The sequence below is a fragment of the Cydia strobilella genome, chromosome 22 (assembly GCF_947568885.1).
Source record: "Cydia strobilella chromosome 22, ilCydStro3.1, whole genome shotgun sequence".
In the NCBI taxonomy this organism is placed as follows: Eukaryota; Metazoa; Arthropoda; class Insecta; order Lepidoptera; family Tortricidae; genus Cydia; species Cydia strobilella.
In genome coordinates, this window is record NC_086062.1 from 2428078 (window position 1) to 2454948 (window position 26871).

General features: G+C 43.0%; 3 protein-coding genes and 1 long non-coding RNA gene across 4 annotated transcripts; 2 read left to right on the forward strand and 2 right to left on the reverse strand.

The window, feature by feature from the left end:
* Window positions 1-5872: 5872 nt before the first annotated feature.
* Window positions 5873-6221, reverse strand: LOC134751551 (cytochrome c-2-like). The gene is given in 1 exon segment (XM_063687008.1): window positions 5873-6221. A coding segment is annotated over 1 exon segment (321 nt). The 3' UTR covers window positions 5873-5900.
* A 3081-nt stretch (window positions 6222-9302) lies between these two features.
* LOC134751599 (cytochrome c-like) lies at window positions 9303-10315 on the reverse strand. Its single transcript, XM_063687073.1, has 2 exons — window positions 10168-10315; window positions 9303-9481 (listed from the first exon to the last, which is right to left on the reverse strand). Exons 1-2 carry the CDS (start codon window positions 10313-10315, stop codon window positions 9303-9305), a joined length of 327 nt encoding a protein of 108 aa, XP_063543143.1.
* Window positions 10316-12180: 1865 nt separating this feature from the next.
* On the forward strand, window positions 12181-16773 carry LOC134751554 (uncharacterized). Its single transcript, XR_010128677.1, has 4 exons — window positions 12181-12331; window positions 14176-14242; window positions 15845-16006; window positions 16613-16773. It is a non-coding gene; the product is annotated as an uncharacterized LOC134751554 (long non-coding RNA).
* Window positions 16774-17465: 692 nt separating this feature from the next.
* LOC134751600 (uncharacterized) lies at window positions 17466-23028 on the forward strand. The gene is made up of 2 exons (XM_063687075.1): window positions 17466-21770; window positions 21922-23028. Exons 1-2 carry the CDS (start codon window positions 17466-17468, stop codon window positions 23026-23028), a joined length of 5412 nt encoding a protein of 1803 aa, XP_063543145.1.
* Window positions 23029-26871: the final 3843 nt, after the last annotated feature.

A 26871-nucleotide genomic window follows, 5' to 3' on the forward strand; every position in this document is an offset into this window, starting at 1 on the left:
GAAGCGCGTTTTTAAATGCAAACATTAAAATTACGCTAAAGAAAAAGGATCAAAAATGAATCCATTTTTGAACGTTTCTGAACAGTTACAATTATTACCTACTAATGCTCTTTTGACTATTAGAGATCTGTTTATAATCTGAACCAATACATAAGCACCAAGGTATGTATTCAAAATGAACTTATTTCCATTAGACAAAGTATGTACAGTCAAGGGCATAAATAGCATATATACATTCCCAGTTTCAAAAATATGTGTACGCTCTTACACCTTAGACAATAAAGTCGTGTTCGCATATTTTTGAGCCATTTGTCTGGATCGATATTTTTGCCTTCGACTGTAGGTAAGCGGAAATTGACACGATCCTGCATTGTGGTATACATAAATGATGTAGGTAAATATTATGAATAAAATGTTTATTTTAGGAAGATTCCTTTTTATTTATTTAAAACAGAATCTGAACATGTCTTAAAGTTTTTGTAACTTGACTTTATCGTAATTGTTCTAGATAACATTTTTTAAGTGATGTCCAATGTTTTAAAAAACAGAAAAATTAGTAAAAGACTCACCTGTTCCGTATTTCGAGTCCGTTCACATTTAGCTAACAATCACAACTGTAGCGACATCCCAAATGAATGATTCACAATTTCACACTTTCATGAGCAAACTGAGAAAAATGCACTCACTCACTGTTTAGTCATTTTGGTAAGCTTTAACATAAGTTATTCCACTCTCCAAGCAAATATATACTTTATTACCTACCACTTATAGTTCACTTTCGAATGCATTTTGAAATCAAGCTGATTGATCCACATCATCCACAAAATTTTGTTTATTATACGGACACGCTTTATATTTTTTAGCGCCTTATGCTTTAACAGGTGTTTTTTTAGTTCGAAAAGTTATTTATAATGTTAACGCGATTCGTTCGGTCGATCGGAAGTTTTCGGTAAAAATAAACGGCGCGTGGCGCGCGCGCAGCGCTAGTGATGTGACTATGTCGATGTTGCAATAATCGACAAATGCTATAGAGCGTAAGGAGGCGTAAGTTTTGTATTAATTTCGGAATATGCGGTAAAGGTTGGAGGAGTGCGTACACAGTGAAAGTCGATATTTAGATTATGTAATCTGCATTCATCTTCATTTCTTTAAAAAAAAGTTTTGTATATTTATAAAAAAAAAAATCGGAAATCTGCCACTGGACACCCTGTTCTCACAAGGAAATCAGAAATAAGTGAAGTGTCAGTCTCAATAAATCACACAAAACCGGCAAAACACATTTAAATGTAATTTTATATACAAATTAAACATGGACTACATTGCGAACAGGAACTCCTAGGAAGCCCCACAATCCCCAACTTGTTACGTTCTCAAAAACCCGAATACCTAATTTAACTTAAAACATAGGGAGATAACTTAATCCCGTAATTTCTGAAACACGCGTGTGTTAATCAAAGCTAACTGTACCGACTTGAATAGAACAAAGTGAGGCGGTGTCATCATTTGTACATTAATGATAGCATTGCCACTGTGACATAAAGCCAAGTGGACTGTATTGGTTGTGTGCTATACTAACCCAAAGGAACCTAGCTTGGCTTACCGATGGCTGCGGGTCTTCGTGTTGGCAGAGGTCTCTGCTGCTGGTGGCTGCTTCCTAGTTTCTTCACATTAATAATTGTTTCTTAAAGTTCGTTCTTTTCTTAAAGATGGTTCATTATTTTTTGTATGTGGGTATTTTTGCACTTTGTAGTTTTTCCTCAGTCACCCGTTGACCACGAACGCTGTAAAGGGTTCGATACGTCGGGATGTATTAAAAATTCAATATACGCGATATAATCCTTTTTCATAGTTTTATTTTATGAGTAACTATCGCGGTAACCGAAGACAATTAGGGAACAATTTATTAGTTTGGCTTTTACGGAATATTATTGGGAATTGTGATATAATTCCTCCCGCGATTCGAATGACACTGATGGTATGTCAGTTGTTGTTTTTCTAGACCTTCTTTGTGTCACCGGCCAGTAGCTGCGCTACTTCAGGTGAGTTAGCATAGCTATTAGGTTGAATACTAAACAGCCACACTTTGTCATTGCTAATAACCATCAGAGTTAATAGCTTGGTCTGACTTCAATAAAAATCTTTTCATCACACTCGATCAGTAAATGTGGAATTGCACGCAGGCTTAGCGGGAACTAAAGAAAAAGCGTTTTCCCTAGGGAGTTATAAAGTTTCTAGTATTATAATTAACAGTTTTTTGTCTTTATACTTAATTTTTGTATCGCAAGTGTGATGAAAAACATTGTGTGTAACTCGGGGCGTAATAATATTGCAAACTCGAGTCTATAAATCGCTCCGGAAAGTTGCACAATGTATACTCAAGTGTAATATATGGGTGCACAAATCATCTCAAAAATATAACTAACTTAGCGGTTTCGCTCACGTATTTTTAGTCAATCGCGCGACATATTTCGGAGAGCCTAGCCATATTTGGTGAGTGAAACCGCTAAGTTAGTTAAGTTAATATGTCTCACGATAGTTTAAATTCGATCTCAATAATATGTCCCATAGTTTTTATGTCAGCGAATTAAGAACTATGGGATATATTTTTGAGTAAGTTGTCTACACCCATATTTTAACACTTGACTGTACTATACAACCATTGAAAACTTACTCGATATTATCGTCAGTGTCCCCTCCTTAGCCGTTGCCATCGGCGCCAGCGCAATATATCAAAACGCCAACTATCTCCGAAACGGTAAATATATTCATTAAAACGAGATGTCGTTCGCTGTCGTTCTCGGAATCCCTGGGTATTATTATTGTATGGTTATATTTAGAAGGTATTTCCGTTTCCTGTAAACTTCCGGTTCGCTTGTGATTCAAAATGTAAGGTTGAGTCATAACTGTCATTAGTACTAACTACAATAGTTTCTAGGGGCCATTTGTGAGCGTCAGCGGTATGGCGTATTGCGTCTACAGACTGGAGTTGCAAGCGTCCATTGGCTATGGTGACCACTTACCATCAGGCGGGCCGTATGCTTGTTTACTACTAAGGAGGTATAAAAAATCAAGAAAAAAAATACTTTGGGAAATGGAAAATTTTGCTCCCCGTACAAAATAATTAGAAGTTTTCAAAATTATTCCATGTAGAATATTCGCAATAGGGGCATTACTGCAATGTTCTGCCGCCAGAGTGCAGCACTAGCCCCTTCAGTAAACTATAGAGTAACTTATACATACATACATACTGTACCTAACCTACCTTGATGCATCAAGGAGGTTTGTTTACAGAGGACCTACCGGGAAACGCGAATCCGAAATTTTGCTATTTCCCTCTTTATCGCTCGAATATGCAAGAGTGACAGAAATGTTAGATATCGAATTTTCGATTTTCTTGTTTCGCGATAGACCCTCAGATTATGGTAGTGGCGCCCCCTACGCAGTTTTGCGTAATATTCTCTATTGGTATGGATGGTATAGAAAGGATCGCAATCTCTTATGGCAGAATTGTTGTAAAAGTGACCGCGTTAAGCTTTAAATAATAGTTCCTAATCTCTCCGGTGGCGCTAGTTAGGCTCTGGGACATGAGTATAACATGAACCATATAAGGCAACAAATAACCCGACCAAATTACGTAGGTTGTTTTTGGTAGTATTTCGGTGTATGGTGGCGCCGCCTAATTACTGTTTTTTGATGGACACTTTTCATACATAGAGATTTGGCTCCTTTATACAGTCTCCATGTCTATTGGTTTTGATATGATACTTTGACGATCTTCTTGGTGATTGGCGCGCCTCTCTAGCACGACTTTCACTTCAGTTCGCATGCACCAAGGGCCTGACACTCTTTGATAGAAAAAGAAAGTCTTATTGCGATTCCTATAAGAGGAAAGAGAAAATAGTGCCATGCTTTGTCCTTATCACCGACCGGGTGGAATCATAGGTAGGAGGCGATGGCGAAATACCGAAATTTATAAGAGTGAAAGAGAAAAAATCCTATGCTGCCCAAATTTTATATGAATATACTTTCTCTTACCCCCGGTCGCTCGGTGGCGCGTCTATAACTACTTGTATATACTATGTCTATGGCATGCACCAATCAGCGTGAGCGATCTTCAAGGTCGTATCAAAATGAGATCAAAACCGTAACGATTTGTTAAATCTAAATCTGGCTCCTAAGTTCCGCTTGGCAACATAATTTCAAATAAAGTAAAACTGAAAACAGATTATATCGCGTATATTGAATTTATAATACATCCCGACGTTTCGAACCCTTTACAGTGTTCGTAGTCAACGGGTGGCCCCGTCACCCGTTAGTCACCCGTTGACCACGAACGCTGGGGTTCGAAACGTCGGGATGTATTATAAATTCAATATACGCGATATAATCCGTCATCATGGTTTTATTTCATGAGTAACTATCGCGGTAACCGAAGACAATTTTATTTTCAAATGAAGTAGGCACTACTTTTACCTGGTATATATCGAATCGAAGTACCGGAATACGAAAGATGGACTGGTGTCTTCGTGAAAAGTTGACCGATTGCAGACTCGCGGACTTGTAATGAAAGTAGTTCACTATCCGTTTTGAATGATTCACGGCTAGTTTCACAGGTTTCACTAGACTTATATTGACCGGGAGATAGAACGTGAGTACCCTTTGTATTGTTTTTGAGCTCCCTTTATTTCGACGCAGTTACATGCATCTTGTTCACGGGTAAACTGAAGATAATCACAACAGTACAAAAGGTAATCACGGTCTATATCCCGGTCAATATAAATCTAGTTCACTATCCTTTAATCGATGATGATTCTAGAAATGTTTTAAGGCTAGGGGTACAGAATAAAGTGACTAAAAGCCGAACGAAATGGATTGTATTCAAAGTAAATATAAAACTTAAAAATTAAAATCTAGGATGGTATGTTTTATCTTTGCAGCAAGTCTTACAGTTCGCGCACGAAGTCCGAGGAACGCCAAAGGAAGCCTTCCTTAGCGCCAAAATTCTTGGAACTCGTGCGCAACTGTAGTCAAAACATTATCACCATGAGGGCTGCGATTTATAAAAACACTATAGCAATCATATCAATTACCGTAACTTTTCGCAATATTGCCTACAACCAAAAACATTGCCTGGTTTGAAAAAAAAACGGCTGTCTATATTTAATTCCTTGTAAGGTGCATTGGGGCTTTGTATACGGGGTAATTTTGAAAATTGCAAGTAGCTACTAAACCAGGAGCACTTACAGTTAACAAGATGCTTTAGTAAGCGCTGTAGTAACGTAAGTCTTGCCAAAGTATGAAGAGCCCAACGTGCTCACTAGCGCCACTGCTAAATAATTGTGATTATTTAAATTAAACGATAAATATTTAAAAAAGGGGGCCGCTACGAACTGTATTATGTATTTTACTACTTTTTGAATACATTATAGTATAATAGTTTATTATATTACAATAGTTTTTACGTTGCTGAATTCGTCAATATATGCGTCCAAAGTTTAAACGGCCGTTTTTGTTTTGAGTTCATAGATCGACGAATCCAGCAACATAAAAACTAGTTTGATGTATTCAAAAGGTACTTAAATACAAAATACCGGCCCACTTTTTTAAATATCTATCGTTAAATTTAAATAATCACAATTATTTAGCAGTGGCGCTAGTGAGCACTTTAATGGGCTCTGAAATGCTGCTGGTTTAGCGGACCTATTAGCTATTACAGCATTACTCCACTTTCGAAATTACCTTAATGCAGCATAAATTGGAGAAGGCCGACAATTAGGAATTAAATATACTTAAACAGCTGTTGGGGAAGGCAAGCAACGTTGAGAATCTTTACGGCACCTTAATACACTAAATAATAAAATAGATTACAATTCTTATTCCAAATTTCTTCAGTTACTTGGTTATTTCGTAGCAGATTTAAGGTACGCGACGAGATCTGCCACATCCGCCGGCTTTTTAAGCCCTGCGAACACCATTTTTGTGCCAGGAACAAACTTCTTTGGGTTCGCCAGGTATTCACTCAATGCCGCCTCGTTCCACGTCACCCCTTTATTCTTCATAGGGTCCGAGTAGCTGAATCCTGCAGCGGTACCTGACTTACGGCCGATAAGCCCGTGGAGATTAGGCCCGACTTTATGCTTCCCCCCTGCCTCTATGGAATGGCATTGCGCGCAACTTTTCACAAATAGTTTTTTTCCATTGTCGGCGCTCATGTTTTACATTTAGGTTTCTGCGTTGATAAAAAAACTGGCTATGGGTTTTTTATCGTGGGATATTGAGGCGATGAAAACCGGGCTTGATTTTTTTTGATGTTTTTGACATTGCATGACAATGACTACTTTTTGTTTGTTTTTAGACATGGGAACCAAATGGGAACTCTTTTTAGTTTCGTTACGTTACCTTGCTCACCTTTCATTTCGCATTTTTTTGTCACAGACTAACGTTTTGAAACCATGCCGTTTTCTGTGCTTAAAAGTTTAGGTAAATTTAAATTTATTTTCCCCAAATATCTATTCGGAAAACATTTTGCATCAAATTTCAGGCCTTTATTTTTGGGATTTAAATGACATCATTTGTTTGTGAGATCTTGAACTGTCATCATTTGTTTGTGAGCTGTTTGTGAGATTGTGATGTGTGCGGAAAGAGATTTTTTTTAAATCTTATAAAATGTATTGGATTTCCTTCGGTTCCCTTATGCTCGCACCACACTTCGTTATGTGTTATTCGTTATGCGGCTTCGCTGTATTTGCCTAAATATATGTTTATGTGAAGCGAACAATGAATACCACACTTCACCGTATTTGGCGAATAATTGCGCTGCGTCTTTATCGTGTCCTTTGAAGTGTGTCAAAAAACCGAACAGTGAACGGATACGCGTATTTGCTATTTGCGCTCATCCGTTATGCGTGCCGTGCGTGCGAATAAGGCAAATACAGACGAATAAGTCCTCCACACTTCGTCGTATTCGAACGAATAACGTGCATAACGAATAACACATAACGAAGCGTGGTGCCAGCATTAAATTCCACGCCTTATCTTTCCGCACAGACTAGACAAACACCATTCTAAAATACATAAACAATTTCACGCATAAACTTTTTACAAGCTTTTATTTAACCTTTTCGACGCCGTGTCAAACACAAAAGCCGTCACTCGGACGCCACGTCACCGAAGTGTCAAAACTGAAATTGAACTTTGTGCACATGCACGTAGGTCTATGTTGCTCTGTGGTCTTTGACCGATTAATCCGTCGTTGGCGTTGGACCTATGGTGCCGATACCTATATCCGTCATTGGCGTCCAAAAGGTTACTTGGCCTGTTAGTATGAATATATATTAGTTAGTTCCTGATTTCCGATTGAACTGAAAGTCTGCATACATTATGTAAGTCGGGTGACAATGCAATATTATGGTACCGTCGAGCTAATCTAATAATGGAGACAGGAGGTGGCCATAGGAACTGTGATTTTCATCACGCAACCTAATTGTGTTTGGTGTTGTTAGAATTGTCTCGATGAGTATTAGTTGCCTGTGGTAAGAAAAGTACAGTCAGCGATAAAAGCTTGTAACAAAAATGAAATTTTTGCCAAAAAATTATTTCTATAGAGTAACTTATCTATAGATACTGATATACTTTGCATGATGGGCATTTGGTAATTCAATACATAGACACTAAGATTTTTTTTTCATATCCCATCCCTCAAGAGACTTAAGGGGCCCACTGATTATCAGTCCGCCGGACGATATCAGCCTGTCAGTTAGAACAAAAATTTGATAGTTCCGAACAACTGACAGGCCGATATCGTCCGGCGGAGTGGTAATCAATGGGCCCTTTCAGGGATAGTAGTAGTGGTATAAACTTAGTAGAATCTGGAAATACATAACATTCTATGACTTTACTTTCCGCACAGATTATACATACTTGTGACCTTAAAAAAAAAGTATTAAAAAGGGTTTATTACGTCTGAGAGAGACAAAGCGAGTGATAAATAAATAAATCGTTTATTCAATAAATTACACAAAAAAAAATCAATTTCGCGTTCAAGAAATATTTTAGGTTCAAAATAATGACCAGCTAATTCTATCACTAATAAAAACGGCCGCGAAATTGAAAATTTTAATATTGAATTTCGCAGTTTTCTCACTTGTTTTAGTAACGAAAACGAATGGCTACTTGGCTAGACTATATTAACAAAATGACATAACATATCAAAGCGTTGATTTTCAGTCAATACGAATAAATTAGAACAAACAACGTTTGCACTAAAATTCCAAAATAGTGTTCAAATTTCATTCATAAAATTCTACCATCCCTGGCACCTATTTCACCAACTTGACAATTATTACCTGACAATTATTACTTGACAATGATATTTTCTTCTACATTTTAAGTCGATAACAACGGGACTGCAGACTTAAAACGTATTTTAATTTAATACTTTGAATCGCGGGGAAACATTGATCATCGATTTTGGAGAAATCGGGAGTTGATTTTTGGACGCAAGGAATTTTATCATGTGGTTAGCAAAAACCTTAACAGAAATACATGATGAAAGCGTTCAGAAAACAATCCCTTATAGAAATAAAACTATGAAAACGGATTATATCGCGGATAATCCGTTTTCATAGTTTTATTTCATGAGTAACTATCGCGGTAACCGAAGACAATATTAATCCCTTATAGTTTAGGAATCGGTGATCAAATGTTTCCCAGCGATTCAAAGTAACCCCAATTTACCGGTATCTTATCTAGCCCATGTTGCCCGTTTGGACTAGAAATGTTAGGGGCCAGGGTCCAGAGGGCCCTTCTCTTTTACTCTAATACACCGGGGTTTTTTTTTGCGGGAATGATTTCGTGTATTTATAACTTTGTTTATTGTAAAATAATTACCAAACTATGAATAAAAAATAGGTAGTTCTCCAAATGTGCTTAGAAATATTAAAATGGTCGATAAGTAACGACGGTACCTAGCGTCAATATTTACTTGTTGTTACTAGTTAAAAAAAGGACGCTTAGCACGAGAAATTTTGTACATGACCCACCTGTTCCTATCTCTATCGCACGCGCGTAATTATATTGCTGTCTCGCCGATGATGCCGGATGTCAACGACACTGTTCCGCACAGGAATGTTTATGCGCGTGCGATAGAGATAACTAGAAACAGACAGGTCGATGTACAAAAGTCCTTGTGCCAAGCGTCTTTTCCTTACTTACGGCAAATTGTGACTTGCAGGCGACAATTGTCACCATGGTGAAACAGGGAAGGTAACAAAACCTCAAGAAAAATTTACAATTAAAAGCTTTTACTCCGATATTTTCTTTAAGTAAGCCATCAAGTCTTCCCGTTCCTGCTGTTTCTTCAGGCCAGCGAAAAGCATCTTGGTACCGGGGACGTTTCTCCTGGGGTCTTCTAAAAATGCGTTTAGTGTCTCGTCGTCCCAATAGTATCCCTTTTTTATAATGGCGTCAGAGTATGCGTAACCTGAGACAAAATTTAAATGTTCAAATAGTAGCAAAATGCCAAATATCGACTTAACTAACTATAGCAACATTAATTTTGTATTAAGCAGAATCGTCTGCGAACGATGTTATTAAGCTTATAAACAAATTAAAAGTGAAAAAATTTATTTTCGTGGGTGCGACTTGACCCATGGCCACCGGATCCTAGCGATCTTACCCAATACCACAGAATAAGTAATAGTATTATCATACAGAACGGCCACGCACCGCCCCGCCCCGACTCGAATTACCTCGCCCCGCGACAGCAGATTGACGGCCGTTTGCCGGCCGCTCAGTAGTCTCAGTACTGTTTTTAAGCAACTTACTCACACAATGACGCATGCCGCATGTACAGACGTGCCGTTCACACATAGAAACGCAAGTGATTTTTGATGTATAGCGTGTCCGCCCTGTGCCAATACAGCGAATATTTTCACCATATCCCCCTCCCATAATCTCCATCCTAAGGCTCATATATGTGACGTTTTTAATCAAAAGGTACATTGTCGATTACCATAAGGACGAAAACTGCTTGTATTTTTATACGAAAAACCTGCCAGAGCGAACATATGGTGACGATGGTAGTGTGGCTCACCATACCACCATAGAGTCACCATAGAGTGAACTGGCAGTACATTTGTTTGCCACCGTAGTAATATAAATAGGTACCTTCAGCGGTGCAAGATCTTTTTCCATAAAAACCGAAAAGATTGGGTCCCACTTTATGCTTAGCTCCCAATTCCAAGGTGTGGCAACAAGCACATCGGGTTTTGAAGAGTTTCTTCCCGACATTCGGGTCGCTCAGTTCAGATTTCATATTCAATATAACTATAAATTTAGTGGTTTTGTAAATTTAAGGTGAAAAGGTAAACACCAAGTTTTGGCGTTATAATTTGACAGTCGTTGTCATCAGACTCAGTATTAGAAAATGACTAAAACAGTTGCAGGCAGGTAGGTTATATATATTAATAAAAAACCTAACTTTTATAAACTACTAGCGACCCGCCCAGGCTTCAAACGCGTAGTTCAACCAATTTACACTAAACCTTTACAAAATATACGCCTAAACCTTCTTCAAGAATCACTCTATTTGTAGGTGAAAACCACATGAGAATCCGGTCAGTAGTTTTTGAGTTTATCGTGAACATACTGACAGACAGACACACAGACAGACGCAGCAGGAGACTTTGTTTTATAATATGTATCAATTGATTGATTTGAGGCTGGCTACAAAGGTCGCGGTATTTCTGGACATGTTCCGGACCGTACAACCTTTAAAAAAGAGCGCATTTCAAAGGCCGGCAACGCACTTGTAACCTATAGACACCTGTCTATATACACCTTCAACATCAGAGGCTACTTCTAACTTCTTGACTACGTATTGTCTGTCCTGATAATATTTTGAATATTTTTTCATATAGATATCTGTCATTATTTTTCAGAGCATTTTTTTTATCTTTGTGACAAAAAAATTTGGTATAGCTACCTGAAATTTGTCGGAATTTTTATTGTTTTAACGGAAAAGGTACACAAATTGTGGAACGCTACTTCATACGTTTCACGCTATTAAAGCACCCAATGTTAAATGTTTTTAACGCCTCACAATGTAAACTATACCGCTTTCCGACTTTGTTCTACACAGGAAGACGTTGAGCAACATCCGCGAAAACAACACTTGTTATAAAATTATTACAAATGCTGTGAATCTGAATTACAGCCGACAAGAATATGTAGAAATTTATTGAGGGTGCTACTGATCTTCAACAGGCAACACATGATGCAAACATCCATACTAAAACGTACTGATTATATTCTCTTTGTAAATAGGGGATATTACTGCAATTTTCTGCCACCAGAGTGCACCACTAGCCTTTTTAGTAAACCATAGAGTAACTTATACATACTGTACCTTTATCAGGTTTTTGACCAGTTTTCAGAGATAATAAAATATGACATTGATGCATCAAGGCGGTTTGCTTATGCCAGTTGCAACACGAATATTTGCCAAATAAGGCGATGTGTGGTGCCGGCATTACAGAGGACCTACCGGGAAACGCGAATCCGAAATTTCGCTATCTGCTTCTTTATCGCTCGAATATGCAAGAGATGAGATGTTAGATCACGAAATTTCGATTTTCTTGTTTTGCGATAGACCCTCAGATTGTGGTAGTGGCGCCCCCTGCGCAGTTTCGCGCCAAGATGGAAACTTCAATAATATATGGAAAGGATCACGTACTTTTCAAATTTACACATACACATACATATACATATAATCACGCCTATTTCCCGGAGGGGTAGGCAGAGACCACGGATTTCCACTTGCTACGATCCTGACATACCTCTTTCGCTTCCTTCACTTTCATAACATTCCTCATACACGCTCGCCGGTTTAGGGTGCTCTTGACCTGGCCTTTCTTCAGGATTTCCCCGATCTGATCAGAGAAAGTCCGCCGAGGTCTGCCCCTTCCAACTCCCGTTTCTACCTCTCCCTTATACACTCTCTTTGTTAGCCTTCTTTCACTCATTCTTTCCACGTGTCCAAACCATCAACTAACTCAAACCTTTCAAATTTAACTTGCAAGATTTGATTACAAACAGACATACAACTGGACGAGTGAAACAAAAAATAAAAGCATGTAAATAAAATCCTTGTAAAATCGTAAAAACCAGACACCCGTCAGAATGCTTACAAACTTTTTTCAGCACACACTGGCCATTATACCTTTCCCTATTTCAAACATTCAGTTCCATTAGACACAAGCAAAATTCTTCCGTCAGTCACAAAACACATCAAACTCACAAAATAGCGTTTTTAACCATCCAAACAAACTAAGTAAGTATATTTCATGTTAGCCCGTGGAATTTGACCTGAACCAGGGAAGCTAGGTAGGATTTTACAGGGACTTAAAATATGGCTTAAGAAAGACATTATGGCTTACAACCCTGAGTCCAGATTTGACTAGTGTTAACATCGACCGATGAAAACAGCATATCCTGCCTACACAAGTGATTTATTCAGTACGGTGAGTTGGACAGATTATTTAATTTAGTCATTTAAATCTTCAGTGCATGTTGTCTTATATGATAAGTTTAAATTCGAATAACTGTTTGTTTTTACTAGTCATTAATAGACTTAAGAATCAAATAAGTCCCGAGTCGAGTCCGCAATTAGACTATCATAGAAATATAATATGATATGATACTAGTAATTTAAATATGAAGAACTTATGACGGAGATTCTGACTATCCTGACCTAGTGGCACAGATAGTAAGGCTCTCTATACCTTTCCTATGCATAGGCCTAGAGGTCATAACCTTTTATCAGTTCCAAAAACGCGTGCTGCTCTCATTCGAGATTAACTTCTGAACGCGCTTCTGTCATGGGCACGAAAGTGATTTATTCGCAAGTCGATGGGCAAATGTATTTCGCATCTCTATGAAGTATGTATGTATAAACTTTTTATTGTACAAAACACAGCACAAAAATAGGCAGTACAAAGGCGAACTTATCCCTTTAAGGGATTTCTTCCAGTTAACCTTTGAGTAGAAGAGAATTGATGAAGTATTGCGAGGCAATGGCTGGTAGTGGAATTTTTAAAATAGATACATTAGATAAAAAATCTATGATCATATTCCTATGATAATTTAATTGCGGCATTTGCGGCCTAACAAAACACCTGTTCCAAGTTGTCTTTAATTATACGTTAAAGATTTGGCATAGTATACATACAAATCCTAGGGACCTAGGCTATTTTCATATCACTTAACTAGAAATAAGTTGATGAAATACGAGTATATCAATCTGCACAGCCACATCTTCATACTGAGTTTCTGTTGTTCCAGCTCTAAAATGGCACAAGTCGCCGTCAGTCGATACTTAATGTTCCTACTTCTCCTATTCACTATAATTTCCTCAGCTTACGGCTGCAAATGCTGTCGAAGGAAAGTCACTTGCTCAGGAAAGGTCCCGTGTAGACGAGGACCATACAGATTTTAGACTTAAAACCATGGAAATAAGAATCAATGTTCAACAACTCCTACACCGAATGTTTGACATTGCTACAGAAAAGCTCATATAGAAAAAGCTTCTACAGATTTTATCCCTAAAATCTTCGAAACATCAATAAACATCAACAATTCAAGACCTCAACTGTAGAAAGTCACCTACTTAAGGAAGATTCGCTATAGACGACAACCTTAAAGATTTCAATCATAAAATATGGAAACTACCGTGAGAATTCTTCAACTATCAGATGCCAAAAGAAGGTGGCCTTTTAACCGGACCCTACAGTTTTAATTTTAAACTATTCAAGAATATTTCACCGTTAAATATGCAAAAAGCTTCAAATTCTTGAAAAAATCTGCTGTCTTGTAATTTTCGAAATATTACATTATTACTGACAACATTTAAACCCGCTTTTTAATAGTTTTCTAGGAACGTTGCCATCATTCAGTGAACACATATAATAATTTAGGGTTTTGGTGCACATCAAAGTTCAGTTTTCTTAATATATTTTTGTTCTTAGTTTAGGCTAAAACGCTTTTTGCACGGAAAGTATTGGTTCGGGTCAAATTCCACCTGTTTTTTTCGTTTTTATCATTGTTTTTGTATGTATTTAGATTTAGTATAGATGATAATGTCGGTGGAAAGACTCAAATCAATTCTTTTTGTTGCAGATCTAGCGTGGAGAATGAGTTTAAGACTTTTAACTACATAACCAGGGCAAGCACGAAATTAGTTCTAGTAAGTATGACTCAACTAAAGAAGAGACACTTTCCAGATAGATTTTCGTACACAGGCGCCTTTAATAGCGTTTGGTAACCAAAATTTCGTAACCAGCTACAGAATGGGGATCAAGATTCCCAGTTTGAAGCCGGTTACGTATTGCATGGGCCAGCGTGGTACCGTTTGGTAAATAAATTTTGTAACTGGCTACAAAATCGGAATCCAAAATTACATTAAATCAATATGTTAGGTTCGTTAGGTAGCTTCAAATGGCCGAAGGGCAAACCGACCAGAAATAGAAGCCCCGCGTTCGCGGGGCTCCGAGCTCCGTCTAGTTAAGTTGTGTAGGAAATGTGTTTTGAAAAGAAACAGTCCGACGAACTCCAGCTAACTCCAACAACCGTGGCTACGAATCGGTAATTCAAAAGTCCCATTTTCTAGCCAGTTACAACCCGTTTCGGTAAATCGGTAATGGAAAAGTCCCAATTTGAAGCCAGTTACGAATTGGTATTTCTTTCCCGTTTCGAAGCTGGTTACCAATTATTATTTACCAAACGGTACTAAAGGCATAGGCGTAGGTAACAGGCGGGTCTATGTACGAAAATCTATCTGGAAAGCGTTACTGCTTTATCAATTTTAGCAGACTCGGATGTTTTTTATTTGGATATCGGGTCATAAACAGCAATTAGTAATTCACGTCTCCTGTGCACATATTCAAAGCCAATGGTTAGAAAACCTCATTTTCTAATTGAACCATTACTCGCATAAAATGCTCTTTTAACATTTTCGGTGCCGTGTCAAACACAAAAGCTGTCATTCAGACGCCACGTCACCGAAGTGTCAAAACTGAAATTTAACTTTATGCATATGCATGTAGGTCTATGTTGCTCTGTGGTCTATGACCGATTAGTCGGTCGTTGGCGTTTAACCTACGGTGCGTATAATATCGGTCATTGGCGTCCAAAAGGTTAACCTCCTCGTCTGGTCCTTGTGTGTGGTGGTCAAAATTGTGGGTTCAAAGCTCTGTTGTGCTGTATTAGAGTAGAAAAAATCGTTCACGAGAAAAATGCAGAGATGACGAAAAATTCGGTCAGGATCCTTAAATCATACCTACACAGACAAGAGGTTAAATTGTTTTAATATTCGTAACTAGCCGCAACTCAAAAGCACCTAGCAGTAAGAGCTAACCATCAGAGCCGCAAAAATAATAAATTATGTTGATGAATATTTTTGGGGTATTATTACCCGCGATCGAGGGTAAGAGCCTTTTTCTCTTTTAGTGCACATATGTAATTTTGCCCTTTTATCAATAGGGTGACTGCTATAGTTTTTGGCCACTAGCCACTACATAGTAATTCGCCACTCCTAACAAATCAGAAAGAAACAAGCCAATAGGGAATATTACACAAAACTCTGCGTAGAGGGCGTAACTAGCAGAATCACAAGGCCTACCGCGAAACACGAATTTCTAAAGTTCGGTTCGTTTTAGGATGAAAAAATTTTTCACTTGTATGTGCGTGACGTAGTGGAATGTACAATTTTCATACAAATTTTCCCTTTTATAGAAAATACCACATTTTAGAAAATGCCCAGCTACTAATTGCTATGCCAATGTTTCAGAGAATGAAATGGGGTTTAATGTTGTTGCTGCTGGTTGGTATATTGGCCAACCTTTTAGTAGCGGATGCGTGCAATAGAAAAGGCATCATACCTTGTATGAAACCATCACCCTGCGAGACTCCTGCCTCTGCCTCTACTGCTAGTGCTGCTTCTAATCAATAGGTAATACCTAAATACTGTACCATACAATTAGGACCAAACGAAGGAAATACAGGCGAAATAAGTCGTGTATAAATAAATTTTGGCATAGTTGTAGGGAATGGTGTGAGTATTAAACAAGATACTAAAAGTACCCGAGGGTGGGGTTGAAGCAAACGGATCGGGGGGGTTTAAAGGTTCCTTTTTATAGTTTTTCGTAAATAATTCTTAAACGATGGCCCGTAACAAAAAATGTTCTATTACATAAGTAATCTACATAAAATTTCCTACAAAAAAGGTTTAGTACACTTTATCGCTAGGATCAATATTTCAAAATATATTAAAGTGGGAAAATTGTGTATTTGTTCCTGCGTCTAAACTCCGTCAAACCATACTAAATGTATGAAAAGTTTGATGGAGTTGAGTCTGACCATGGTCTGACCGTAGTCATATAATTTGAGAATGACCCTTTTAGGACATGAAATTGCGTTTATTATGCACAGAATAGGGCACTTTATATCTATCCAACAAATTTTATCAAAATCTGATGAAATAAAAAAATTACAACAAAATAAAAATCGGCCCAAATGGGAATCGTTGCTACGTTATTTAAAAAAAAATGTATTTCAGCCCTCATGTCATGGAAACCGTGGTGGTGCAAGAGCTGATAATCTTGGTCGTAACCCTGGTGCTATCCTACTTGGAGTCCTGTTATGGTTCCCGCTGCTGAAGACACTTGTTTTAGGATATACTCTCGAGATAAATCAGAAAAATCAAGATTTCGTGGCTAACCGCTGTTATCTTCCCAGAAATTTTGCAGTCTGATGTAAGTTTCATTAACAGTTCCACTTCACTAAACTATGCTATGCTACAAACAAATACCCAGATCACCTAACCTTTGGTATGCTTAGATCTGCTCCATATATATTCAACTTAAAGTTGAGTTGAGAAGTTGTCTAAATTGCTATTTCAATAGCATTTTTTTGACAGGAGCATACGAAAGGTTAAGGTGCGTTTATAATTTTTTAATAATTCCTTAGATTTCCCAAGATTTTTTCATCAGATCATGGCATAATGATATTGGGAGGAACTGTAAAATAAAATAATTTGTAAAAATGGTCCGGCCGTCCTCGAGATATCGCCTAAAATGACACAAAAAACAAAGATCCCAATTAATGAGCTCCATCATTCGGCACATGAAGATGGTCGAAAAAGCTCTTGAGTAGTTGACGGATCTTTCCTAAGGGGGTAATTGCACAAAAGATCCCTGTCGGGGCTTCTAACCTCCGTGGCGACCTGACATAGACCGACTGACTGACTGGCTGACTAACATACATATTATTTGGAATATTGGAACGACCGACATCTAAATTCAAAATTAGACATGACAGCCAACAAGACCAGTTGACGACTAGTTCTCGACAGATAGCGGACGACGACAGACGCTACATGGTCCTTCAACCTTTGTAAAAAAAATCAAGATATGGAAACTAGAAGTAAAAAGAAAGTCCTCGACCCGCCCGCCCGGGAGCCGTCACCGCGTGCCGGCACCAGCACCCGCGCGCCTTCGCCGCGTTCCGCACGTGGTAGCCGCGTGCCCTCGCCGCGCGCTACGCATAACAGCCGCGTACCGTCGCCGCGTTCCGCGCGAAACAGCCGCGCGCCATCGCCGCTCCCCGCACGTCGTGGTAGCCGCATGCACTCGCCGCTCCTCGGGCGGAAAAGCCGCGCGCCATCGCCGCTCCCCGCACGTGGTAGCCGCGCGCACTCGCCGCTCCTCGGGCGAATCAGCCGCGCGCACTCGCCGCTCCTCGGGCGAATCAGCCGCGCGCACTCGCCGCTCCTCGGGCGAATCAGCCGCGCGCACTCGCCGCTCCTCGGGCGAACCAGCCGCGCCCCGTCCCGAATGTTTTCGGCAATAAGCCGAACTCCATCACCACGGCCGGCGCTTCGCGCGCCATCACCGGCTCCGTCGCATAGTTCTACAGCCTGGTCCACCGCAAGTCACCGACGACGACAGACTGCGAGGGACGACGCCGCCGACCGCGTACAAGAACTCCGACGCGAAGCAGAGTACCTGGAGCTGAAAGCGAGGTTACTAAAAGAAAAGATGAGACAAGACTCCGCGCCGACGACCACGATCGAGCGAACGCTCACTAAACTACTAGCAAGACAATCGGTCAAAGAGCTGCCGCCTTTTTCCGGTGACGTCCTAGAATGGCCGATCTTCTATAGCCAATTTAAAACAACGACCCAGTTGTGCAAATACAGTGAAGAGGAAAACATCGCGCGGCTCATGAAAAGCCTAAAAGGTAAAGCTCGCGATGCCGTGTCTGCTTTATTAGTTAGTGCAACTGGCCTCGATAAAATTATTTCGACGCTTAAGCTCAGATTCGGCCGACAAGACCACCTTATTGAGGTAATGCTTTCAAAAATTCGTGCCATCAATAATGTAAGGCACGACGACGTCAACGGCCTCATCGACTACGCAACCTCTGTACAAAACATCGTGGCAGCAATGACACTGACAGATGAAACGGGCCATCTAACAAATATCACTTTAATTCGGGAAATCATATCGAAATTACCGTCTATCCTGCAATACCAATGGAGTTTTTACGTTTATGACAGATACTACGACCGTGTAACCATGCAAACTTTGGCCGACTGGCTTATGAAGATAGCGAACGCGGCCACACATATAGCTCCTATTCTTTCTAAGTCCGTAGAAAAGCCTAGCCGTACGTTTGAGCCATCAGCACGCTACGCTTCACCACGCAGTAAGCTCGCGCTAACGACAAAGCAACCTATGACCAGCCGACCCGCCGTGTTCACAGTAAACAAAAATAACAGTAAGTCAACTAAGAAGTGCGTCATGTGCGAAGACAACCACGATATAGAGAAGTGCCCTAAATTCCTGGCCCTCTCTATGGACGCCCGCTGGCAGTACGTGACATCTAGGGCACTGTGCTTTTCGTGCATGTCACCTCGGCACCAGATCTTGGAGTGCTACAACAAAAAAAAATGTGAACATTGCAAAAGATCACACCACACGACGCTACACGCCGAGCCGAAGCCCGCCGAACCGAACTCTTTGATGCCCGATCCGAAGCCCTCATCAGCCGCCGCTGTCGTCACTCACACTAACGTGCAGCCGACTAGTCACGTTATACTCAAAGTCGCCAGAGTGGTGGTCAGTGGGCCGCTGGGATCGGAGAACATATTAGCGATGCTTGACGGAGGAGCCGGTGTCAGTCTTATGGACGATGATCTCGCATGCCGCCTCGGAGTCTCCGGCCCTGCGACGGACCTACGCCTCACGGGAGCATGCAGGATGCAGGCTGCAGCCAAGGGCTCGCAACGCGTCAGCATCAACGTCCGCGGCGTGAAGGTTGAAGACTCCTACGATATTTTTGTCGATACTGTTAAACATTTAGCCTTGCCTATGTATAAACATGATTTAGGTAGGCTAGGGCGTAACCATGATTTAATAAAAAGATTTTACGACGACTTAGGGACGACTGACGACATTGACGAACGACCGTTACTTCTTTTAGGTACTGACAATGTAGACCTTATTGTCACTAGGGAGCTCTTCTCAGGGCGAAACTGCAGTGACTCACTCTACGTGTGCCTCACTCGCCTGGGACACGTAGTGCATGGCAAAAGTCCTAACATTTTGACTAATGACGTTGCAGTCCTGCATTTATGCGCCTGTGAGGAGCTCAATTATGCAATAAAACAGTCATTTTCGACCGAGGGATTTGGTGTCAAACCGTATACCGACGTTCCTCGATCGAAAAACGACTTAAAAGCCTTAACCATTTTAGAAAATACGTCAAAATTAGTAGGTGACAGGTGGGAGACAGGCCTTCTTTGGAAGGATGACATACCTGATCTGCCTGACAGCTACAATTTGGCGCTCAAACGTCTTGACGGCATTAAGAAAAAAATGTCTAGACTGCCAGAGTTCGCAAGACGTTATTCGGATAAGGTTAAAGAAAACCTTGAAAAAGGTTATATTTCAAAATTGAATGACAGAGACGTAGCTGTCAGGACAGGAAAGACATGGTTTTTACCGCACTTCGCGGTTTTTAATCCTAACAAACCTGACAAGCTGCGAATAGTTCTCGATTGCGCCGCTAGGGTGTCGGGGAAATCGCTCAATGACCACCTTCTAAGCGGGCCTGACTTTTTGACTTCCCTCCCTGGGGTACTGCTCGCCTTCCGCTGCCACAAGGTCGCAGTAGTGGGTGACATTCAAGAGATGTTCCACAGGGTGCTAATCAGGGAAGAGGACAGACAAGCACAGCGACTTCTATGGGTCGATGGTGAGTACGTCATGAACGTCATGACGTTTGGCGCCATATGTTCACCGGCATCGGCTCAATACGTAAAAAACCAAAATGCTCGTCGCTTTGAAGACTCTCATCCAAAAGCCGTAGACGCGATAATCAATCACCACTACGTCGATGACTATATCCACTCCATTGAAACCATAGACGAGGCGATCAACACAGTGGATGACGTACTACGGATACATGCATCCGGAGGCTTCAACATGCGAAACCTTATGTCAAATTCGAAGGAGCTACTGCGACACCTGCCAGAAGATAAGCTTGCACCTGGAGGAGTGAAATTCTTGGCGGACAATAAAGAAGAGCAACTCGAACGAGTCCTAGGCGTTAACTGGGACCCTGAAGCAGACACCTTTGCTTTCAGCATGAAGTTCCACAGCGTCAGCCAAGATCTTCAGTCTGGAACGAAGCGCCCAAGCAAGCGAGAAGTGCTCCGCCTCATTATGAGCGTCTTTGACCCTTTAGGGTTTCTCCTACCGACCACCATCAAGGGAAGACTGATCCTTCAGGACGTCTGGAGAGATGCCATTGGCTGGGACGACGAGATCGGGTCTAGCCATTATGACCGATGGAAGACCTGGCTAAACAAGCTCGAACAAGCGAAGAGTACGAGGATCCCAAGATGGCTGATGACTGAAGATTCCGCCATGGGAGAGCAGGTACAGCTTCATATCTTTTGTGACGCCAGCTCCCGAGCATTCTCGACCGTCGCTTACCTACGACTGCCATTGCTTAAAGGTAAATGGCACCTAGCCTTTGTGATGTCCCGAGGACGCATAGCTCCACTCAAGACCCTCAGCATCCCTCGACTCGAACTTCAAGCTGCTGTCATGGGTGCTCGTCTCTCCCGCGTTTTGAGGGAGTACATTAAATTTGACGGACCTACGACGTTCTGGACCGACTCGAAGACTGTTGTCGCCTGGCTGAAGTCTGACACGGGGCGTTTCAAGCCTTTCGTCGCGCATCGCGTTGCCGAAGTCACCGAGCTGACAGACTTCCGTGACTGGAGGTGGGTGCCGACGGACCTCAACCCTGCCGACGACGCAACGCGCGATGCAGACGCCATCGATCGCTCGAGATGGCTGAACGGACCCGACTTCCTGAAACAGCCCGAAGAGACCTGGCCCAAACCAGACACTGAAGCATCTTTGGACCCCGACGACGTTGAGGTCAAGGCCGTGTGCTTAATAAACAGACATTGCGGACGTGCTCTCCCAGACATCAGACGGTTCTCGAAATATTGGAGATTCGTGAGGTCTGTAGCCTGGCTTCTCAGGTACGTGAGGAACGCCAGACAACAGCAACTAGGCTCTATACAAGCCGGCGAACTGACTGCGCAGGAGCTCGACAATGCCGAACGACTGTGTGCCGCTGACTCCCAAGAGAGAACCTTTGCCGAAGAAATCTCCACGCTACGACGGTCTAACACGGTGAGCAACAAAAGCTGACCTGTATTTAGACTCTGATGGTCTCCTACGTGCCCGTGGTAGGACCGAATCCGCGGTAAGCCTGACTGCAGAAGCCAAACGCCCAATCATCTTGCACCCGAAAGATGAGTTTACGCGACTGCTGGTCCGCCAGCAACATCTTGACCAAGCGCACGTGAACCGAGAAGAAGCTCACCTCAACCTAAGACGCAAGTGGTGGATAGTCAGCGGGAGGAATGCTGTGAAAACCGCCTGGAACGACTGCCAGGTCTGCAAGAATGCTCGTGCCAAGCCGTCTCCCCCACTAATGGGGCAGCTGCCGGACATGAGAGTCACGCCGACAGGCCGTGCCTTCACTCATACTGAACTCGATTACTTCGGGCCGATGACTGTGAAGATTGGACGCCGCCAAGAGAAACGCTACGGTGCCCTGTTCACTTGCATGACAGTCAGAGCCATTCACATAGAGCTCGCGAGCGACCTGACAACGACGAGCGCCCTAATGGCTCTGCGACGTTTTATCGCCAGACGTGGATGCCCGAAAACAATATGGAGCGACAATGCGACCACCTTCAGGGGAGCTGACCGCGAACTCACGCAAGCCGTACGAGCCATCGACCGAGACGAGCTTACCCGCTTCAGTAGCCCTCGGCAGATAGAATGGAGATTTATTGCTCCTGTAGCTCCGCACATGGGAGGCTGCTGGGAGCGAATGGTCAGAGCCGTGAAGACTGCGCTGAAAGCCACCCTCAATACCAGGATCCCCAGGGAGGACACCCTCACCACTCTGCTGGCTGAGGCGGAAGCAATCGTGAACGGCAGGCCGCTTACCTACGTCCCCCTAGATCACAATGACGACTTACCACTTACGCCTAATGACTTCCTAATGCCGATGACAGACCGGACAGGAATGACTGCAACTTCCGGAACCTTCAACGACGGGGACCTCCTGCGGCGGTCGTGGCGAGAGTCTCAGAGGCTGGCTGACTTACTGTGGAAGCGCTGGGTGAAGGAGTATTTACCCAACTTGACAAGGCGCGAAAAGTGGTACCAGTCCTCAACCCCCCTCGCTGAAGGTGACATAGTCGTCATAGCCGACAGCCAGTCACCTCGCAACCTGTGGCCGCGAGGAAGAGTAGTGAAGACTTACCCAGGACGTGACGGACAGGTCCGAGTGGCAGACGTCCAAACCGGTCATGGACTGTACCAGCGACCGGTGACTAAACTATGTAGACTTGACGTGAGACCGACGCAGGATTGAACTGACTGCCCTGACTGACTTAAGCGACGACTTAACCTGACTTTATTTGACTCGACAAGGTCAGACCCGGCCTGACATGGCCTGACGTGGTCTGACCCGGCCTGACGACTTGACACGGCCTGACATGGCCTGACTTGACTCGACAAGGTCAGACCCGGCCTGACACGGCCTGACACGACCTGACATGGTCTGACACGGCTTGACTTGACACGGCCTGACACGGCCTAACTTGACACAGCCCGACTCGACTAAGTCACGGTGGTGGGAGGCCCCTCTGCCCTTGAGTATTGGCAGACGTCCAATACTGGAGGTGGGGATGTCGGGGCTTCTAACCTCCGTGGCGACCTGACATAGACCGACTGACTGACTGGCTGACTAACATACATATTATTTGGAATATTGGAACGACCGACATCTAAATTCAAAATTAGACATGACAGCCAACAAGACCAGTTGACGACTAGTTCTCGACAGATAGCGGACGACGACAGACGCTACAATCCCTATGGGTCGACGTGTATCCTCAAGGGCCCCCGAAAACAGATAAAATTACTTTAATTAAACGCCAAGAACACCTAAAGTCGTCGACACTAGTCGTGCCCACAGCGCCAGAGACAACCTTAGGTATTATGGCCGACGCTGTCAAAGTGACCTTCACACTTTCAAGTACTGTCCGCGCGCGAATTCCGTGCACGGCTGAGGAATGTTAGGAATGTTGGGCGTCATGACTGAGTGGTGTCATTTTGTACGTACGGGCGCGGCGCACACCCTCCCACTTCCTCGACCTCCGAATGCACGGAATTGGCGCGCGGACAGTAATTACATTAGCTCGCTTACGCCCGGGACCTAGGCGTGTCAGTGACGTTTTTGTTTGACATATAGCGTTCAAAAGGCCTGTTGCTTATTATTCCAGCCTTCATTTAAAACGGTGGAGTTGGAGCTAGAACAGTTTATCATATCCGTCGTTGCCCTGATCATATCCATCTTCGAGTACTGTTACCAAAGCTGGCAAGAGCTGACCAACTACTTCGTGCCTCTGGTCTTGTCGTATTTGGAGTCGGTGACGGCTCCCGCTATTGAGAGGAGAACACATTAGAACAGTCTACTTAGGTGCCTATTGTGTACTTTGATTTGGTATCATATTAACTCGCCTCATTAGATTTTCTTTTTTTATATAATTACGTCGCCTCCTTCTGTATTACAGTCATCCATATTGGTAGATTTCTTTGATTTGACATTCCTTTCTAGTAGATTCAATTTCAAACCGTAGGGTTAATCGGTACCTGATGAGAAGAATCTTAATATTGTCTTCGGTTACCGCGATAGTTACTCATGAAATAAAACTATGAAAACGGATTATATCGCGCGGATGACCCGTTGACCACGAACGCTGTAAAGAGTTCGAAACGTCGGGATGTATTATAAATTCAATATACGCGATATAATCCGTTTTCATAGTTTTATTTCATGAGAAGAATCTTATTTTTGCTTCATATTTTATTCTTCTACCTAAGTCTCATTTCATACGAAGATTTAATATAAAGTGGCCAATACAGAATATGATGTTATCTGGAATGAAGTACTTTATGTAAGTATATAAGCTGCGCTCTTGCAGGGTCCATATTATGTACCTAATATTATGTAATTTGTTTGAAATAAAAGCTTTTGACTTTATATTTTTGTCTTGACTTATGGTCCTATATCCCCTAGATGGGGCAGAGGGCATCCACAGTGCTCCGCCATCCCGTTCGGTCTTGAGCTTCGCGCTTCATTTCGCTCCACGTCTTGCCAATGGTCGCCGCCTCTGCGATGATCGTCCGCCGCCAGGATTGCTTAGGGCGACCACGTTTCCGCTTTCCTTGGGGATTCCAGTCTAGGGCTTGCCTCGGGATGTGATCCGGGTCCCTTCGGAGCGTGTGGCCGATCCAGTTCCACTTGCGGCGTTTGATCTGCTGGTCGATCGGAGTCTCACCGCAACGTTCCCACAGATCTACGTTGGATATTCTCTCGGGCCAGTATACACCGAGGATACGGCGAAGACAGCGGTTGATGAAGACTTGGAGCTGACGCGAGATGTTGTTAGTGACCTTCCACGTCTCACATCCGTACAGCAATACGGTTCTCACGTTGGACCGGAATATCTTGAGCTTAACTCTCCTAGTCAGTTTCCGCGATTGCCATACCGGACGGAGCTGTGCGAAGGTTGCTTTCCCCTTGGCGATTCTCGAAGCGATGTCCTCTTCGGTCCCTCCTGTTTCCGACACTACACTACCGAGGTACGTAAACTTGTGGACCTTCTCCACTCCCTCTGTGCCGATGAGCAACGGCAACGAGCTCGTCGCTCCGCACCTCATTTCCTGGGTCTTCCGGATGTTAATCTTTAGTCCCACCTCCAAAGCGTCTCGCCGTAGGTCGTCCAGTTTGGCTTGCATGTCGGCGCGCGTGTGGCTCAATAGGCATAGGTCATCGGCATAGTCCAAATTTTCCAAGACGTTGGACAGTCCCCACTCTATGCCGCGGCGCTTGCTGTTGGTGGTGTTATTCATGATGCCATCGAGGACGACAAGGAAAAGGAGACGTGAAAGGAGACACCCCTGACGAACACCCGCATGGACCGGTATGTCCTCCGAGACGAGGCCGTCGTGAGTCACCCTACAAGAATACTTCCTGTAGATGGCCTTAATCATGTTCGTGATCTTCTCGGGGACTCCAATTTCACGCAGCCGGTCCCAGATACAGCTCCATCGCAGCGTGTCGAAGGCTTTTTCGAAATCCACAAAGGTCAAGTACATTTCCCTCTGCCATTCTGATGCTTGTTCGAGTATTATGCGCAAGGTGTTGATCTGGTCCGTACACGATCGGTTGGGTCGGAATCCAGCCTGCTCTTTGCGAAGAAGAGGTTCGACGGCCCTCGACAACCTGTCCAGGATGATCTTGCAGAGCACCTTAGAAGGAATCGAGAGCAAAGTGATGCCTCTCCAATTGCCACATTCACTGAGGTCTCCCTTTTTGGGCACGGTGATAAGAAGCCCTTTGTTCCAGTCGTCGGGTAACTCCTCGGCTGACCAGATGTTCCGTAGTAGGGGCGTCAGCGCGTTCGCAGCGGTAGAGACGTCAGCTTTCAGCATTTCCGCTGTGATGAAGTCGACTCCTGGGGCTTTCCCGTTCTTCAGTGATCGGATGGCCTTCACTACTTCCTCTCCTGTAGGGGGAGACACATCAATGTCCAGCCTTTGTGCGGGCGAGCTGGCGGCAGGTGTGTCTGTAATAACGGGGTCGTTCGGGACTCGGAAGATCTCCTCAAAGTGCTCCCGCCAGCGTTGAAGCTGCCCCTCTGATGTCACAATCAACTAGCCTCTCTTGTCCTTCAAGGGCTTCTTCTTCCTCTGGTTCCGGTTCCCGGCCAAGGTCTTCGTTGCCTTGTACATCTCCCTGAGATTGCCGGAGTTGGCAGCGCGTTGGGCGGAATCCGCAACAGTATCAGCCCATACTCGTCGGTCATGACGGGTACTGCGGTAAATTTTTCTGCGTATGTGTCTGTATTGCCGCCTCAGGTCTTCACGCACTACCACGTCGCTGGTTACCAGGAGTTGAAGATGGAGTTGGCGCCTTTCTTCAATGAGGTTCCAGGTTTTCTGTGACATCCAGTCCTCACGTGTATATGTTTTGTGTCCAAGAACGACGGAGCTGGTCTCTGTATAGGCCATTTTGATGTGGTTCCACTCCGCGTCGACAGAAGTAAAAGAGTCCGTTTCGAGAACGGAGAAGCGATTACGCAGCTCCAGCCTAAAGGCGTTGCCTACATCTGGGTCCCGCAGCTTGTTGACCTCAAATCGTTTGCCT

Excerpts from the sequence above, each read along its gene's own strand:
- LOC134751599 (XM_063687073.1), bottom strand. The coding sequence starts at position 10,315 with ATGAAATCTGAACTGAGCGACCCGAATGTCGGGAAGAAACTCTTCAAA. Across the intron at positions 9,482-10,167 it reads AAGATCTTGCACCGCTGAAG|GTTACGCATACTCTGACGCC; the intron begins GTACCTATTTAT and ends ATTTTGTCTCAG.
- LOC134751600 (XM_063687075.1), top strand. The coding sequence starts at position 17,466 with ATGGAAACTAGAAGTAAAAAGAAAGTCCTCGACCCGCCCGCCCGGGAG. Across the intron at positions 21,771-21,921 it reads CGCTACGACGGTCTAACACG|CAACATCTTGACCAAGCGCA; the intron begins GTGAGCAACAAA and ends CTGGTCCGCCAG.